A 17,834-nucleotide genomic window follows, 5' to 3' on the forward strand; every position below is an offset into this window, starting at 1 on the left:
AGAGATGGAGCTTCTAACAAGATGACAAGATACCAATAGAAGATGGCTGAGTACTACAACAAGAGAGTGAAGCTCAAAAGACTTGACACGGGGACCTTGTCTTACGTAAAGTCACCTCGGCAACCAAAGACCTTACCCAAGGGAAACTCGGCCCAAACTGGGAAGGTCCCTATCGGGTCGTCCATTACTCCAGACAAGGCAACTATCACTTGGAGACCTTAGTTGGGCAGAGACTTCCACAACCATAAAACATTGACCACTTGAAGAAGTACCACCAATAGATGTAACAGACAATTGTATTCATTTTTTAAAGCAATAAAAGAACTATTCAGCCAATGACTTAATGCAAACAAACGCAGTAGTTTAAAAGCCAAAAAATGGCCAAGTAGCAAGATTCTGCCTAGACAGATGTAAGTTACTGACGAAGCTAAAAACGACAAGATCCCTTTAATGGGTGTAAGTCATAAAAAATGGCTAAGTAACAAGATTTCGCCTAGACAGATGTAAGTTACTGACGAAACCAAAAATGACAAGATCCCTTAAATGGGTGTAAGTCATAAAAAACGGCTAAGTAACAAGATTTCGCCTAGACGGATGTAAATTACTGACGAAGACATAAAAACAATAAAATCCCTTACATGAATGTAAGTCACAAAAAAGAAATTTTGGCTAACAAAGACTTCGCCTAGACGAGTGCAAGTTACTGACGGGTCAATTCCCCTTCAAAAGGGCAAGTCACAACAGAAATTTTAACTAAATACAAGGTACCAATGCAGATGAAGCAACTAAGTGGCTGAAGCAAGCGGGGATCATGCAAAGACGAGAATACAAACAAGTAAGTATGTAATCACGAATATAATTAAAAGCCCATAAACGCTGGGCTAAAAACATTGTTCTTAAATTAGAATAAAAATATTGTTCTAGAATTAAAATTAAAAAAGGCCCAAAATACACCGTGCACCCAAAACAGAAAACAAAAAGAAAAAGACAAGTAACAAGTTCAAGCATCTGGAGCTGGGTTACCATTTGCTGGAGGCAAAGGAGCATTCTCGGGAGCATCACCTTCAGGAGCCGTGGACTAGGAGGCCTCATCAGCAGCCATTTCCTTGTCCACTTCCTCAAGATCGAGGTTCTCCAAATCCACTCTAGTAGGGTGCTTGACGAAGTACCTCCTTAAAAGCTCAAAACCTTTGTAATACCAACTGAAGAGCATTATGTTGTACTCATCAGTCGACTGCAAAGCCTCAACGGTCTTCGCAACAATGGTCTTGAGTTTCTCCTTAGCAGGCAAAAGTTGCTCGTCCTTGTTAAGAGTTAGCTGCTACTCGACTCTAAGGTCGTCACTCAAGGTCTTGGCCTTTTCCTTGATGGTGTTGGCCTCGTCCATGGCAACAATTAGGTCTTTTTTTAGTTTGGAGTTCTCCGCCTCTAGAGCCTCCATCCTGGACATCATAGATGCAACCTTTGCTTCCTGAGTGAGGTACTTTGAGGTGATATGAAGACTCTCCCCCAACACCTGAAAAGAAAATTGAAACCTTTAGGATGATAAGAAAAGAAAAAAAGAGGAGAAAGAAAGGGTTGAAATTGCACAAGTACATTACCTGAACGAGTTTGTGGACATGAAGAGTCACAATCTCGTTGGAAGGCATACCAGAGAAAACCTTCAAGTCCTCAACAGTGATGACCTTATTCGCCCTCTCCACTGCCAGCCCAGCATTGTCCTAAACACTGGACGGACAAGAATCAGCCTTTTCCTTTCCTTTGTCGGCCAAGCGTGGTTTCTTCGGGATGGGAGTAGTGATCTCCTCAACCGAAGTGACTAGAGAAGCTATCTTCGTCATCTCAGTACTGGGGATAGCTGGAGTGACAGGGGGCCCTTTACCTACGACACACACTGTCCTCTTCCCGAGATTGGACAGTGGCTTGTTCTTCTTCAATCTCATTTTCGTGTACATGTCTTGGTTAAACTTAATCGTCATTCCTACACAAAGAAAACACTTGATAAAAAAAAAATAATAATAATAAAAAAAGGAAAAGGAGAGGAGCAGCATGGACAAACTTAACACTTACTCTTTTTCTCCTCAATCTCAATATTTCAAAGGACAAAAGCAAATGGCTTTGGACCAATTCAGTAAAAGGCTAGAGTCTACGGGTCAACTAGATCATCAAAATCTTCGATCGTCCTCGCATACTCAATGGCCTTTTCAACGTGTCTTTTATACCTGCTCTTAAATTTGGGCCACCTCTTAATTGCATAAGACAATGGACAGAAGAGTTAGTGACGACAAAATGAACACAAAAAGAATGAGGGTTAAAAGACTAGAAGAAATAATGACGCACCTAAGTTCAGGGTTCCCTATCGACAGAGCAACCTAGGGAGATCACCCCAAACCTCATCAGAGGGAGTCTCCCAATCATCCCCGGACACAAAAAAGAACCGGGACTTCCAATATTTGAATGACAAAGGTAGATCTTGGACGATCCTATTCCTCCTCTCCCACGGCACCAGTTCGTAATACCCATGCTCCTTAGACCCCTTCAAACGGTACAGGTAAACAAGCTCGTACACCCTAATCATGTCTCCATCCGTAGCAGCCAGCCATATCTCCATACAGCTTACCACTATCTCCACGAATTGGGCATAAGTTGCCCAGGAGCAATACCAAAATGTCCTAAAAGCTCTATAATAAATGGGTGGACGGGTAATCTATCAGGAAAGTAGCTTCGTAGAAGCATACTTCCCCAACCGAGAAGTGGCAGGCTCGTTCCTCCTCATGAGGAAGACGAACCCTAACTTTATCAAGGAATTGGAATCTATCTCTAAATCTATAAAGTGTCTCACCGTCCAAACCACACGCCTCCCCAAGGGCATGGAAAGCCCTAACCTCTTAAGGGACGGAGATAGCGGTGTCCCCACCCACGGGATCGTCACTAGATGACAACTCAGTTTCAAGCTCACTCGATCTCACCTCAAACATCGTTCCCTGCCCACTCATTAAACCCCCGAACCAATCAAGTGACTGACTGAGCAAGGGAAGCAAATCAGCCAACGCGACACTCAAGCTACTACCTTCAAAGACAAACCCTCCAACTAAAGGGACAAAGCTGCGGGAAACACCTAAGGAAGCCCCCAAATGAGCAAAAAGAAAGGAAATTGAAGGGCAAGCTATCCTAACCACAGAGCTACTAACCATGGAAAAACCAAGAACAGGGGAAAAGGGAAAATAATCCTAAAAGCCCAAAAAAAAAAAAAAAAAAACCAACAACAACAACAACAAAAGCAAAAATCAGAAATTAAGCACTATTCGTCTATGCCATAGAAAAGCAAAGGAAAAGGAAAAGAGAAACATACCTTAAAAGAAGTAACCACAGCTCAGCCACAAGAGTGCAGAGGTCCAAAGAAAATCATAAGAGTAAAGTGGAGAAGAAGAAACACAGAACAATGATTGAGAGATTGGGAAAAGTGAAAGGGAAGTGAAAAGAAGGGAAGTTTAAAAACCAAGGCACAAAAAACTGAAATTCAGCGGGAAACCCAAGAGTCACACAATTGGAGCATTAAACTCCACTTGTCAAAACCCGCCACATGGCCACGACGCATGTGGCGCCGCCACCATGCATTAAATGTGGAGCGAAATTCCAAGAACCATGTCCAGTCAGAAAACCTTTCATCTTCTGATGGTCGTCATGACATGTCACGACGACCACAGAACCCGGGGGGCAGTTGATGGGACTGACGAATTCAACTTCCTTGGACGATCTCATCAAATATACTCGTCCACCTTGTCACGACACGGACGAACACAAGAGAGCCATTAATAAGAGCATTCAATACCTTGAACAGTTACCCAACAGTTAGCAGACCATTGGAACCTCATCAAAACCCATATTCATGAGCCCTAAGGTGTTACAAAAAGGGCACTAAAGCCACAATTAAGGCCCCCAACAGCTAGGAACCTTGAAGCTGTATATATACACTCTGATTAGAGATAAAGCAGGTACATAGACTCACCCAAAAGTATTCATAGATACTCTGATATTCGGTCCTCTCTTATTTTTCTCTAAAAACTTCTATATACTGACTTTGGCATCGGAGGCGTGGTGGCAGGCACCACACCGATGACCATCTTAAGGGAGCCATTGTTCCACATTTGCAGAGACAATGATGAGGACCCAGCTCCATCTGGACGAACTTACAAGACTAACGATTTCCACTTCATAAAAGTATATTCTTGGATTGGAGATGGCTCATTTGCTAAATAAACGAATATGAACAAACGTTTTCTTGAGTTGAATCCAAATTATTATGAATAAATGGCTCAGTATGTTTATAACCCTACTTAAAATTAGAGAAATTTTCCACTAAGTAAGAATAAAAATGGTAGGTAAACACCATGTTTCTCTTTCTATATTTTGCTACATTTTATCTCATGCTTTATTATGTTATTAGATAATTTTCTCATTATATGTCTCACTTTGAAGTCTTTGTTTGGAAGTTCATAAATGAATGGAATAGAATGAAATTATCATAAAGGAATGGAATATATATATATATATATATATATATATTAATAGGCAAAGCTTAGAGAAAGTTCAATTAGAATTTGAAATTAGAATCCAATTTTGCGCCATGTGTCTAAATTTATGTGGGGACCACTCTATAATTATTTATATACTTAAGTTTGTGCGATATGTCCACTTAAGTTTTTTAATATTTGTGTCAAGTGAGTTAATGAGTGCAAAATACTAATAATCTAATATTAATGAACTTTTACTCAAAAAAAATATATATTAATGAACTAAAAAAAAAAAAAAAAACTAATCACATATACTTAATAAAAATCACCACACAACAAAGATCACCACACATTCTATTTTATTAAAAAGGAGAAATTATAGTAAACCCACCTGTGCTTTGGCCCATTTGCACTTTGCCTACCTGTGGTTTAAAACTTAATACTTTGCCCACCTGAACTTCATTCCGTTTGCTCCCCGTTACCCACCTCACCGTCAGATGTTAGAAAAACATGTTATTAATAGAAATCATAATATAAGAAGGATCAAAACTACTTTCCCTTAAATACTTCCCTCACAAGCCCTAGAATCATGAAAAATCTTTGTATTGAGCTAGTTTTTTTTTTTTTTTACATGTGTTTCGTAAAATTTTCATCATCCCAGACATTTTGACTTTGGGTTGTCTTGAGGCATTTTTGATTCGAAGATAGAGCAAACTAGGTATGAAATTTCTGCTTTATTTGGGTTGGGTTTTCACCTTTTGAAAGATTGGTTCGTTGCACTTTGCCTACCCGTGGTTTAAAACTTCACACTTTGCCCACCCGAACTTCATTCTGTTTGCTCCCTGTTACCCACCCCACCCCCAAACGTTAGAAAAACACGTTATTAATAGAAATCACAATATAAGATGGATCAAAACTACTTTCCCTTAAATACTTCCCTCACGAGCCCTAGAATCATGAAAAATCTTTGTATTGAGTTGGGTTTTTTTTATTTTTTTGCATGTGTTTCATAAAATTTCATCATCTCAGACATTTTGACTTTGGGTTGTCTTAAGGCATTTTTGATTCGAAGATATAGCAAATCAGGTATGAAATTTCTGCTTTATTTGGGTTGGGTTTTCACCTTTTGAAAGATTGGTTCGTTGGACAGAAGTCCATTGATGTGTAGCTTTGATTCACAGGACATTTGGGTAGAAGTTGATAAGCAATGTCTTCTTCGAGTGGAAATTACTCAAGTTCAAGCAGGCATATGTGTTCATATGAGACTTTTGTGCTGAGAACAAGTCTGATAGTGGATAATTTTGGGAGAAGGTGTCTAGGTTGTAGCTGATATAAGGTAAGTTTAGTTTTTAGTTAATCTAGTTGACTAAAGTGAGTTTGGAAAGTGATATGTTTAATTAAATTTATGAACACGTTGATCCCAAGTGCCCTTTCTTTCATTGGATTGATAATCCCACTTGTATACGTGGGAATGAAGCTACCACTTTGGTGCAACAAAAGCTATCTATGCTGCAGAGTGAGCTGCAACTTGCAAATGAAAGGGAAAGAATAGCTACCCAAATAGCAGCAGAAGCTACCTAAATGGCAAAAATTGCTCAAGAAAGGGCAGTAAAAGCTACTGAGAGGGAGAGGAAGTTTTGAGCTGAGTCTGTTAAAGCCAAAGAGATAGCAGTGAGAGCTTTAGAGCAAGAGAGAAAGTCCAGAATTGTAATAATCCTTTCATGGCTTTTTTTTTTTTTTTTTGGTTATGTTATTTTTTTTGTTTCGGCTTAAGTGAGAATGTTGAAATGATGAGATTGAGTCTGCCTGGTGGGTTGTAATGTATAAGTAGTTTCTTATTTGGCCAATGTTGGCTTGAACCCACTTTTTTTGTAATAGCACTATGGTTTAAAGTGAATTAGCAACTTATGTCTTGTGTTTTGTTAGATGATGTGAATTGTGTCTGGTGTTTGTGTTGAAAGTGTATTGTGTTGAAAATGAATTGTTTAAAGTGCATTGTTTAAAATGCATTGTTTAAAGTGAATTGTGTTTGGTGTTTGGGCTGGAATGATGAGATAGCATCGAAAGTTTTAGAGTAAGAGAGAAAGTCCAGAATTGTACTAATTATTTCATGGCTTTTTTTTTGGTTATTTTATTTTTTTATTTTTGGCTCAAGTGAGAATGTTGGAATGATGAGATTGTGTCTGCCTGGCGGGTTGTAATGTATAAGTAGTTTCTTATTTGGCCAATGTTGGCTTGAAGCCACTTTGTTTTGTAATAGCACTATGGTTTAAAGTGAATTAGCAACTTGTGTCTTGTGTTTTGTTGGATGCTATGAATTGTTTAAAGTGAATTGTGTTTGTTGTTGTGTTGAAAGTGCATTGTGTAAAGTGAATTGTGTTGAAAATGAATTGTTTAAAGTCCATTGTTTAAAATTGTTTAAAGTGAATTGTGTCGGTGTTTGTGCTGAAAGTGCATGACAACCATCTTTCAACTTGCAAAATAAGACAATTGCAATGCCATCTAGTCAAAATAATAAACTTGCTGTATTGATCATACACACACACACACACATAAACCTATATTCAATTGCAATAATCAACCACATGACAACAACTACTCAAAATAATAAACTACTGTATTCAACACATACACACATAAACCTGCTATATTCAACTGTAATAATCAACCACATGACAACAACTATTCAAAATAATCATATAAAACACCTGTCATTAAGTTGGGAATTTGCCTACACACTTAAAGTGGTATTGAATATTGTCTTTCATCAAACACCAGTCAAAATAAGGCATTTGGTACAACAATCACAAAATAGTTGCACCTGCCATGACCATTGCATATAATGCATTTGGTACAAAACTTACAAAAATAACACAAACCCCAACAATGTTTTGATAGCATATAAACTAACACTTTATCATATAACCCCAACAGCATATAAACTAACACATTGTCCTGTCCTTGTTTACAAAATATTAAACTAACACTTAATTAACATATATAACCCTATGGCTGCCCTGTCCTTGCTTCATTGACTGCCCTTGTCCCTATGACTACCTCTCCTCCCATAGCTACCTTTTCCACCTCTTGTGTTACATTTTTGTGTCTTTGCTGCATTACTTCTTCCTTTGAAAGCAGTTCCTTTAGTAGTAGGTGAAAGCAGGAAGGATTAATCCCTTCCAAATATTTTGAAAAATCAACTGAAAGATTGGTTTCTGCTAATGGTACTCAAATGAAGATTAAATATGAATTGAATAATGCTCATGTTCGTCATGATAATGTTTGTTTCAAGATTCCCTCTGTTCTTGTTAAAAACATGATTGATAAAGTGATTCTTGGACTTCCATTTATAAATGCTTTGTATCCTTTTCTTGTTAAGCGTGATGGAATTACTACTGATCCTTTTGGATAGAAAGTAAAATTCAAATTTGCTTTAAAATTTGAAATTGATACTGATGATGCTTTAAATCTGATTCATGCTAAAACCAAACATCTTAATTTCCTTAAATAAGAAGTACGATACAAAAGAATTGCTGAACAACTTTCTGATAAATTGCTACAATAAAAAATTGATAATTTTCAAAAAAATTTGATTGGTGATGTTTGCTCGGATGTTCCTAATGCTTTTTGGCATAGAAAAAAAAACATATTGTTAACTTGCCTTATATTAAAGATTTTGATGAAAAGAACATTCCCAGTAAAGCTGGCCCTATTTAGATGAATGCTGAGATTGTTGAATTTTGTAAAAAAGAAATCCATGATTTGCTTAAGAAAAAGCTCATCAGGAATAGCAAGTCCCCCTGGTCTTGTGCTGCTTTCTATGTTCAAAAAAATGCTGAGATTGAGAGAGGAACCCCCCGCCTAGTTATCAATTGTAAGCCCTTGAATAAGGTCTTAGAATGGATTAGGTATCCTATACCCAACAAAAATGATATGGTTCATAGATTGAGTGAGGCTGTGGTATTTTCCAAGTTTGACATGAAATTTGGGTTCTAGCAGATCCAGATTAGTGAGAAGGATAAGTATAAAACTGCTTTTACCACTCCTTTTGGACACCATGAGTGGAATGTTATGCTCGTTGGTCTTAAGAATGCCCCTAATGAGTTCCAAAATATTATGAATGATATTTTTTATCCTTTTAGCCATTTCACCATTGTTTATATTGATGATGTTCTTGTTTACTCTAACTCTATTGATGAACACTAGAAACAGTTGTATTCGTTTCTGGATACTATCAAAAGAAATGGTCTTATTGTCTTTGCTAAGGAAATCAAATTGTTTCAAACAAAAGTCTGCTTCCTTGGCTATGACATCTCTGAAGGGCAAATTCATCCTGTTGATAGAGCCATCCAGTTTGCTGATAAATTTCCTGATGTTATCACTAATAAAACCCAGCTTCAAAGGTTTCTTGGATCCCTGAATTATGTTGTTGATTTTTACAAGGATATGAGGAAACAATGTAAACCCCTTTTTGATAGGTTACAAAGTAATCCTCCATCGTGGTCTGATGTCCATACCTCCCTTGTTAAACAAATCAAATCTTATGTCAAGACACTGCCTTGTTTTGGTATTCCTACTATTAATACTTTCAAAATTGTTGAAATTGATGCCTCTGAAATTGGTTATGGTGGTATTCTAAAACAAAGAGTTTCCTCATATTCATCTGAACAAATTGTTCGCTTCTATTATGGAATCTGGAATACTGCACAGCTAAATTATAGTACTATTAAAAAAGAAATTTTATCTATAGTACTATGTATTTCAAAGTTTCAAAGTGATTTATTGAACCAAAAGTTTTTGTTGCGAATTGATTACAAAAGTGCTAAATATGTAATTGAAAAAGATGTTGAAAATATTGCTTCCAAACATATTTTTGCCAGATGGAAAGCTATTTTAAGTGTTTTTAATTTTGATATTGAATATATTATTTATCACAGTGTTTTCCCGAATAATATTATTTCTGAAGAAATGTGGGGACCCAACCTTGCCTCCACAAGGATGTTACCAAATTCCCCTGTCCCATATTTTTATCATGATTATCTCACCGCTTGGTTCAGATTCATGCTACACCAGAATGAAAACATGTCTCATTCTTGGTTTGTTAATTTTGACAAGAATTTCACTGCTAATTTGCCTCTTTGGTTTAGCCGATGGTGGACTCAATTTGGCCATACTCCTGAAATATTCCCAGAACCATTAATGGGTTCTTTTAAATATTTCACAAGTGTACTCAAAGTTGATTCTTATGGTGCTAAATTCCCTGCTTTGCTCCATTTTATTAAGCGTTACAAGGTTCCTTGGATATTAAAATGGCAATATGATAAGGAAGGTGATGTTCTCACTCGCCATTGGTATGTTAAATGGTGGGATAAGTTTCCTCACACACAAGAAATTGCTAACAATGTTACTAGAGATTTTCCATCTCCCAATGTTCCATCAATTGCTAAAGCTCATCCCACAGTGCAAACAGCTGAACTGGCCAATGCACCTGCTAATTCATCTGTTAAACTTGTTAAGTCCTCTGCTAAGTCTAAAAAGAAAAGTTCTCCTTTTAATGACATTCGCAAGGACCTTGATGCTCTGTATGCCCTCCTCAAGTTGAAATGGAAGGAGGAAGAAGCTGTTGATAATCATGATTCAGAAGATGAACTGTCCTTTGAAACATCTGTTGCAAATAACCCATATTACCCCTACAATAAGAAATTGTTTGGTCATGATGAAAAAGACACTCCTAATTTAGCGAAAATTGATTCTCCTATTTTTTTGGCTTGCACAATGGCCAAAATGCTACAATATTTACCCTTGGTAAAATCTTGATGATTATGTTGCTTGCTCCTCATAAAAGATGTTGCTTTTGCTACTTTCGGCACAAAATGCCAAAAGGATAAAGACTGGTTCTTTGAACTAAAGTTCCAAAATTTGCTCCTACTGTCTTGTAATAAATAGTGAAAAGTTACTATTCATTGTTACTATTCACAGTTTAAATATGTTTTTTTTTGCCTATATAAGGGGGGATGTCCCTTGTGTTAAGACCTAGAATTTTCTACAAGAATTTTCTTTAGAGAATTCCTTCGGGAGAGTTCCTTTGGGCATATTTCTCTTCTTTAGGATTTTCCTCTAGAATTTCCTCTACTATTTTCCTACAAATCTTGTAACTAGAACTTGTTTCAAGCCTTGTACTTGTTGAAACCCTGTAACTACTACTGCTGTAAGTAACTGTTGCCTATTTTTTAGCATTTGGCACACCAAATGCCAAAACTCTTACTTCATGAGATATGTCAAATGCTAGAAGAAATGGGATAGAGCTAAAGTACAGTTCTAAAATTGGCACTATACAGACACAAATGCTTTAAAAAAGAGTTTTTTTATTTTATTTTATTTTATTTTATTTTTATTCTTTTTCTCTCTTTCTTCATTCTTCTCTTTTCAGGCTTCTCAAAGCCACACTTTCTTTTTCTTTCTTCTTCCACACTTTCTTTTTCTTTCTTCTTTCTCCTTTCCTCCTCAGACCTCAGTCTTTCTTTATCTTTATTCTCTCTCTCTTCTCGCATATCAAACATCATTGTGGGGATTTGGGTTTTTATTTTTTATTTTTTTTATTTGCAAGTTTTGGATTTGAAATTTGTTGGAGGATTCCGGTAGTGATGGTTGTGAGTTTGTGGCATTGGTGGGTGGCTATGAGTTTGTGCTAGTGGTGGCTGTGAGTTTGTTGTGGGTATGGATTTGGTAATGAGTTTGTGCCGGTGGTGGTTGTGGTTGTGGTAGTGATTGTTGGTTGTTGGTGGTGGTTGCAACCCACTGGTTGCGTTCTGAATTGGGGAATTAATATTATTTTAATGTGTTGTATATATTATTTTAATGTATTGAATTGAATAATAGAAGATCTTATGTAGAATTTATTGTAAAATAATGTGTTAAAATAATAAAATAGTTTTTTTGATGTATTAAAATGATATATTTTTACAATAACTGATGCTGGTGCTCTATTCTTTCAAAATTGAATCTCTAAATCCAAATTCAAACCAACTTTATTTTTTAAATAAAGTTTGCATGTCTAATATGAACTTTAAAGTTTCAATAACGTCCTAGAAAAAAAACAGTAGATTTAAATTTCAAACTTTCTAAACTACCAAAAAAAAAAAAAAAAAAAACTAAAATAGCCAATAGTCTACAAATTACTTGAGAAGAAAGGACATGTTTGAAGTTCTGGATCCAACCAGATATATAATTTTCGCTCTATTTTTCAAGTGAATTTGCATATTTTAACATGTAATCCAATATTCTACAAATTGATTTTTCAAAAAAGGAGAGAATTCTTTTTTTTTTTTTTCTTTTTTTTCATAACTACTAGATTGGAATTTCTTATTCTCAAAAAAAAAAAAAAAAAATTGTGTTTCTCAATAAAAAATAATAATAATAATAATAAATTAGGTAAAATACTATTTTGGTCTTGAACTTTACCAAAAGTTTGGTTTTCATCTCTAAATTTTAAAAAGTTCATTTTTGTTCTTACACTATTAAAAAGTTTGTTTATCATCCTTAAACTATTAAAAATATTTTATTTATGTTCTTAAATTTTTTCAAAAGTTTGTTTTTCATTCTTACACTATTGAAAAATGTTATTTTTCATCCTTATTTTTTACTCTAAACTATTGAAAAAATTCTTTACAAAGTTTAGGGATAAATTTTTTTTTTAAAGATTAAGAATGAAAAAAAATATTTGATAAAGTTTAGGGATCAAAATAGTATTTTACCCCAATTTTTCTCTCTTAACTTTCCTAACAAGTTTTATCTTTGAAAAGTCATGTCTTTATACTTTTTCAAAATTTATATCCCTTCCTTTTGATTATCCATAAAAGAACACCTAGTTTAAAATTTACTTACTTTAAAAAAAAAAAAATAAATAACAATTTCACAATATTTTTAAATTAATCTATCATGATATAAGTATAATTTAATTTTTTTTTAATGTCATAGTAAGCTAATTTAAAAATGTGAATATATGTTGTGTCTCTAACATGATTCTTTAAGTCTTAAAAATTATTTCCAATATTGGATGGAAATATTAGAAATATTTAAAAAAAAAATTTCTTAAAAAATATAAATTAAAATAGCTTTAAAAAAAACGAAAGCAAGCATAAAAAATAAAAATAAAAATCAAGAAATCCAGATATCTTCTAGTAAATATTTTTTTAGTTGTCGTTGGAGAATCCATATCTTTCTAGCAAATAACACCTTATACTAATAGAAGCCGTTGATTTACTATGATTAAGATTCTATCTCTGAGTTGTTCTTCCATTTCCGTCTCTTCCGCTCTCACACATAAATCACAATTCCAATCTCTCTCTCTCTCTTTCTCTTAGGGTTTAGAAAATCGAATTTCTGAAACTTCAAAATCGCACTCAACTCTAGGGTTTGCTTTTTTGTTTTTTCGAATCGAAGCGCAAAAAAAGAAAAAAAAAGATGCAGAGAAAGCTATGGACGAATCAGGGACTCGTATAGATTTTTCAACCTTAGAAATTCCTCTTCTTCTTCTACGTTCTAACATGAAATCCAACTCCACAACGCAGCGTTTAATCATCGGATGCCGATTCCGGTTCCGATCGGCATTCGATTCCTACTCCATTGCTTGTGAAGCCTTCTCGGAACAACAGCTTCTTTGTTCTCCGATCAACGTCAAAATCAAACAACTTCTTTGATAGGGCTTGCGATTTGTTTTCTTTTCTTTTCTTTTTCCCTCTTAAAAACAATCTCTCTCTCTCTCTCTCTCTATCCCTCCCTTTCTCTCTCTTAATTCTTTACTCTAGCTATGGATTTCGGCATGGTTTCAAAATCGGAAGCTGAGGTTGGTGAGGCTGTGGAGAAAGATCCGACTGGACGATACGTTCGGGTATGAGATTCACAATTCTTTCTCTTTTTGCTGTTTGTTTGCCAAGAAAATTAGTTGCAAAAGATTGAACGTAGAATTTTGATTTTTGATTTTTTTGTTGTTACGCCAGATCTATGCTTTGTTTAGCCAATTGTTCTTTAGGCTTAGTTAACGGATTATATTTCCTTTATTTTTTTTTTCTTACTAACCAAACAGGGTATTATATGTTTCCATTAATTGCTTTTCATTGAAGCTTCAACTGAAGTTAAGAATTTTGGATTAATTACATCCAGATTGTCTGTTAATTCTTCAATTGTATTATTTACTTATGAAAAAGCAAAACAAAATTATGAAGCAAAAATATTTTATTTCAAATTATTTAAGAAAACAAAGAATAGAAACATAACATTACATAAAAATGAACAGATGAAAAAGTTAACTAGTGATTAGACAAAATCCATTTAAAGAAAATCTGGGGTTACATGTTGAAGCAAGTTAAAAAGAGGAGTTAATTTACCAGTCTATAAAGAGGGTGTTTGGATTTGGGAAGTCCTATTGATGGCAAAAAAATCCATTTTTTGTCGGTTGTCATTAAATTCTCGTGGATTTTATACTACGAATTTTACCAACACAATACAAAAAAGTAAATAAGAAATTTATTGATCATTTTGGTGATATGGTACCAATCACGTTCATTGTCGTGTGAGTAGCTTTATCATGTTTCTTTTTAAAGAGTAAGATGAAAATTTGAATGCCGGGCAGGAATTTTGTTGTTCTTCTTGTGGGTTTTGTAATTATATGGCCTCGGATATTTTAAATATCTTGGTTGCTTTGTTGTTGAGTTGATATGTGTTATTTATTTTATTGGATTTATTGATATAATATTTTTACATGATGTTTTTATTCTTTCAGTCTGATGAAGTCTTGGGGAGGGGAGCATTTAAGACTGTGTATGGTCCTTATACCTATCTTATTCAATATTCTTCTTTATGGTTTTAGTGGTTTAGTTTCTAAAGTTGGTAGTTGTTTAATATAGAAAACTTTTTTGTTCACTTTGAATTTGTCCTGTTTTGGCTCCCTTGATGTTATATATAGATACAAGGCATTTGATGAAGTGAATGGAATTGAAGTTGCTTGGAACCAAGTGAACATTGAGGATGTATTGCAGTCACCAGAACAGCTGGAAAGATTATATTCAGAGGTTCATCTGCTGAAATCTTTGAAACATGAAAATATTATCAAGTCCTATAATTCTTGGGTAGATGATAAGAACAAGACTATCAACCTGATAACGGAGTTGTTCACTTCTGGGAGTTTGAGGAAGTGAGTTCCATTGACTGTTGGCCATATTTTCAATTCATTTTTGCTTCACTTTAATGCCCATTTGTAATCATTAATGGTTTTACTGGGTTTTAGATATCGTAAGAAGCATAAGAATGTTGACATGAAGGCCATCAAGAACTGGGCAAGGCAGATTCTTCGAGGTTTAAGCTATCTGCATGGCCATAATCCTCCGATTATCCACAGAGACCTGAAATGTGACAATATATTCGTTAATGGAAACAGTGGAGAAGTTAAAATTGGAGATCTTGGACTGGCAATTGTCATGCAGCAGCCTACTGCCCGAAGTGTTATTGGTATAAACTTCCCTTTCTCTGAAATTGTTTGGACTTTGACTAAACCATCTTTTGTTTTACTTTTATATTTTGCGCAGGCACCCCCGAATTCATGGCTCCAGAGCTTTATGAAGAGGAATACAATGCACTTGTTGACATATATTCTTTTGGCATGTGCATGTTAGAAATGGTTACATGTGAATACCCGTATAGTGAATGCAAAAATCCTGCTCAAATATATAAGAAGGTTACCACCGTAAGTTGGCGACCACCTGCAGTACATATCATTCATGCTTTAATTCTAAATTGAGGTTGTAATATTTTCTTTGATTCATTTCCTGCAGGGCATAAAGCCTGCTTCCCTCAGTAAAGTGAATGACCCCCAAGTAAAGCAGTTCATAGAGAAGTGTCTAGTTCCAGCATCTATGAGATTGCCTGCAACAGAGCTCTTGAAAGATCCATTTCTTGCAACTGTAAATTCAAAGGATCTCATTCGTGACTCCCTGCGGGCGCCCATTAATTTGCCTGTTCTAGTGAACCCACCGCAACCTGAATATCATGCGATGGACATAGATTCTAACTGCAAGAAGCTTTCTGTTGACTCTGGTGTAAAAAGCATCAACGGAAGTTCTAACTCTTCGACTCTAGAATTTCAAAGTTTTACCAAGAATAATGAATTTAGGTTAAGAGGGCAGAAAATTGATGATGATAATACAATTTCATTGACTCTGCGTATTACTGATCCCTGTGGTAAGTAAATATGCTGTACAATAATGTTTCTTTGCACCCTTTTTTTTTGGATTAAAGTGCTAACTATGTATTGCCTTTGTTTTAACAGGCCATGTGAGGAACATCCATTTTGCATTTTATCTTGATTCTGATACTGCAACTGCAATAGCTCAGGAGATGGTTGAGCAGCTTGATCTGTCCAAAGAAGATGTGGCTGTCATAAGGGAGTTAATTGACAACTTGATTAATCAGCTGGCATCCAGCTTGAAATCTTTTTTTGAAAACCATTCATATGAAAAAAATGGTTCATTTGGTGTGGATTCAGGATCTGTAGACACTTTGGTCAAGTCAGTTGTTGAGCACCCTGGTTTCCCACAATTGGCTGATGTGGAAGATGAAGACAATCAAGGATCAACCATTTCAGATATATCAGCTGAGTACAGTGTCCCAATGGCCTCAGACGCCTGTAATGGCAATGCTTTAGAGTCTGATTATTTCAGTCATGATGACTGCTATAAAGCTTTGAATGAGTATGGATTCAATTCAGAGTATGGGGTTTATGACCATGGTGGGCATAATGAGAAGAGCTATGAAGCTAATTCCAGTGAATCTGTTATGATTAATGAACCTGCAAAAAACTCTGCAAGCTCCTTCGATCTTTCATGTTCTGTTATGTCAAAAAACTTTAACTTGTCAAACATATGCTCGCTATCTCTGGCAGGCAAGGGCCAGTATGATGACCTAAAGCTGGAGCTGGATGCAATTGATTCGCAGTATCACCAACAATTCATTGAACTCTTTAGGATGAGGGAGGAAGCAATAGAAAATGCCAGAAAGAGGTGGATATCAAAGAAGAAAGTATCTGTTCTTTGATTTACTAGATTTTTCTTGCGATGATATTTTTTTTTTCGCTGTGTTGTGACAATTGCCTTTTCCTTGCGACTTTGTGGGGGCAATATCTTAAGTCATTCTTTAACATCAATCAAACTGATGTGGGTTCATTCAGCAAAAAAAAAACTGATGTGGGTTCATGTTCCATTAAGCTGTGGTTTCACTACTTTTCTAGTGTTTTGGTGAACCTCCCGGAGGATTTCAATTTATATAAATCTATTTATGATGTCATTATGTGTATTCTATTGCTTCTTTAATTGTTCACGGTTCACACACTCAGTCATAACTCGTCAGTGAACTGAGTGGAGGAACATTTTTCAGAGCTTTTTGTTCCCCCTCAGAGCAGCGATAATGTTCAATCTGTATTGATGGCAAAAATTTAGCAATTTGACATCACAAAAAGTTATATTTATTTATTTTACTATTTTATTTTATAAAATACATAATATCAATAGTTTTATTTTAGCATTTAACACGATAAAATAATATAAATAACATAATAAAATAATATATTTACTACAATAAATAATTGTAAGTACAATAAAATATTATATTTTCTAATAAAATATTTTTTTTTTACCATCTTAACTATTGTGCACAATAAAAAAGAATATGGATTTTGCTACTCTGATGTAACACACTTCTGTTCTACTTTTATTTGTGTTATATTTAGTTATTAAATTTAACATTTTAGCCTCCCCAATGAGGCTCTTAAGCTATAAATTTCAGTGTCTAGTTTGAAGACAGCTTATTGTGTTTTTTTTTTTTTTTTGGTTAAGAAAAATGGGAGTACTTATAGTTATATTATATCTCAGATAGGACGTCGACCTCACATAAGTTCTAGCCGTTCTCGTCAAACGTGTGGGGTCAACCCAAACTTATTGTATTTAAACATACTTGTTATATTTTCTTTCAACATGCTTTGTGGTCCCGGTCAACTGTGTGGATTCAACGCACTTTCTATTCCCTGCACGGCTGCACCTTTATTTGCCAGTCAATTATGATAGAAAGATGTGCATGGAAGCACATACATGTACATGTAATAATGGTTAACTTTACCAGTTATATATAAACTAATATATGCGGAATTAAGGGGCTGTTTGATAATGTTGTTCTAGTAACGTTGTTTGTATTTTTTAGAATTAAGTGTGGGTGAAAAAATGTGTGAAAAAATGTGTAATGTTGTTTAAATACTGAAAACTGTTGCTCAAAACA

The 17,834-nt window shown here is 35.1% G+C and overlaps 1 protein-coding gene across 2 annotated transcripts; it reads left to right on the top strand.

Moving 5' to 3' along the window:
• Positions 1-12,736: 12,736 nt before the first annotated feature.
• Positions 12,737-16,898, top strand: LOC115975220 (serine/threonine-protein kinase WNK8-like). 2 transcript variants are annotated; one of them, XM_031095923.1, is made up of 8 exons: positions 12,737-13,404; positions 14,296-14,333; positions 14,479-14,706; positions 14,800-15,020; positions 15,098-15,255; positions 15,344-15,749; positions 15,838-16,591; positions 16,662-16,898. In XM_031095923.1, the coding sequence occupies exons 1-8, from the start codon at positions 13,324-13,326 to the stop codon at positions 16,690-16,692; spliced, it is 1,917 nt and encodes a 638-aa protein (XP_030951783.1). In that variant the 5' UTR covers positions 12,737-13,323; the 3' UTR covers positions 16,693-16,898. The 2 variants fall into 2 exon arrangements, with proteins under 2 accessions (XP_030951783.1, XP_030951784.1); XM_031095924.1 differs by having other exon boundaries at positions 12,738-13,404; positions 15,838-16,898.
• The last annotated feature ends 936 nt before the right edge of the window (positions 16,899-17,834 follow it).

This window comes from Quercus lobata, chromosome 2 (assembly GCF_001633185.2).
Source record: "Quercus lobata isolate SW786 chromosome 2, ValleyOak3.0 Primary Assembly, whole genome shotgun sequence".
NCBI classification, from domain to species: Eukaryota; Viridiplantae; Streptophyta; class Magnoliopsida; order Fagales; family Fagaceae; genus Quercus; species Quercus lobata.

Coding starts and splice junctions, on each gene's coding strand:
- LOC115975220 (XM_031095923.1), top strand. CDS start 13,324: ATGGATTTCGGCATGGTTTCAAAATCGGAAGCTGAGGTTGGTGAGGCT. Junction 15,256..15,343: donor TATATAAGAAGGTTACCACC/GTAAGTTGGCGA, acceptor CATTTCCTGCAG/GGCATAAAGCCTGCTTCCCT. Junction 15,750..15,837: donor GCGTATTACTGATCCCTGTG/GTAAGTAAATAT, acceptor TTGTTTTAACAG/GCCATGTGAGGAACATCCAT.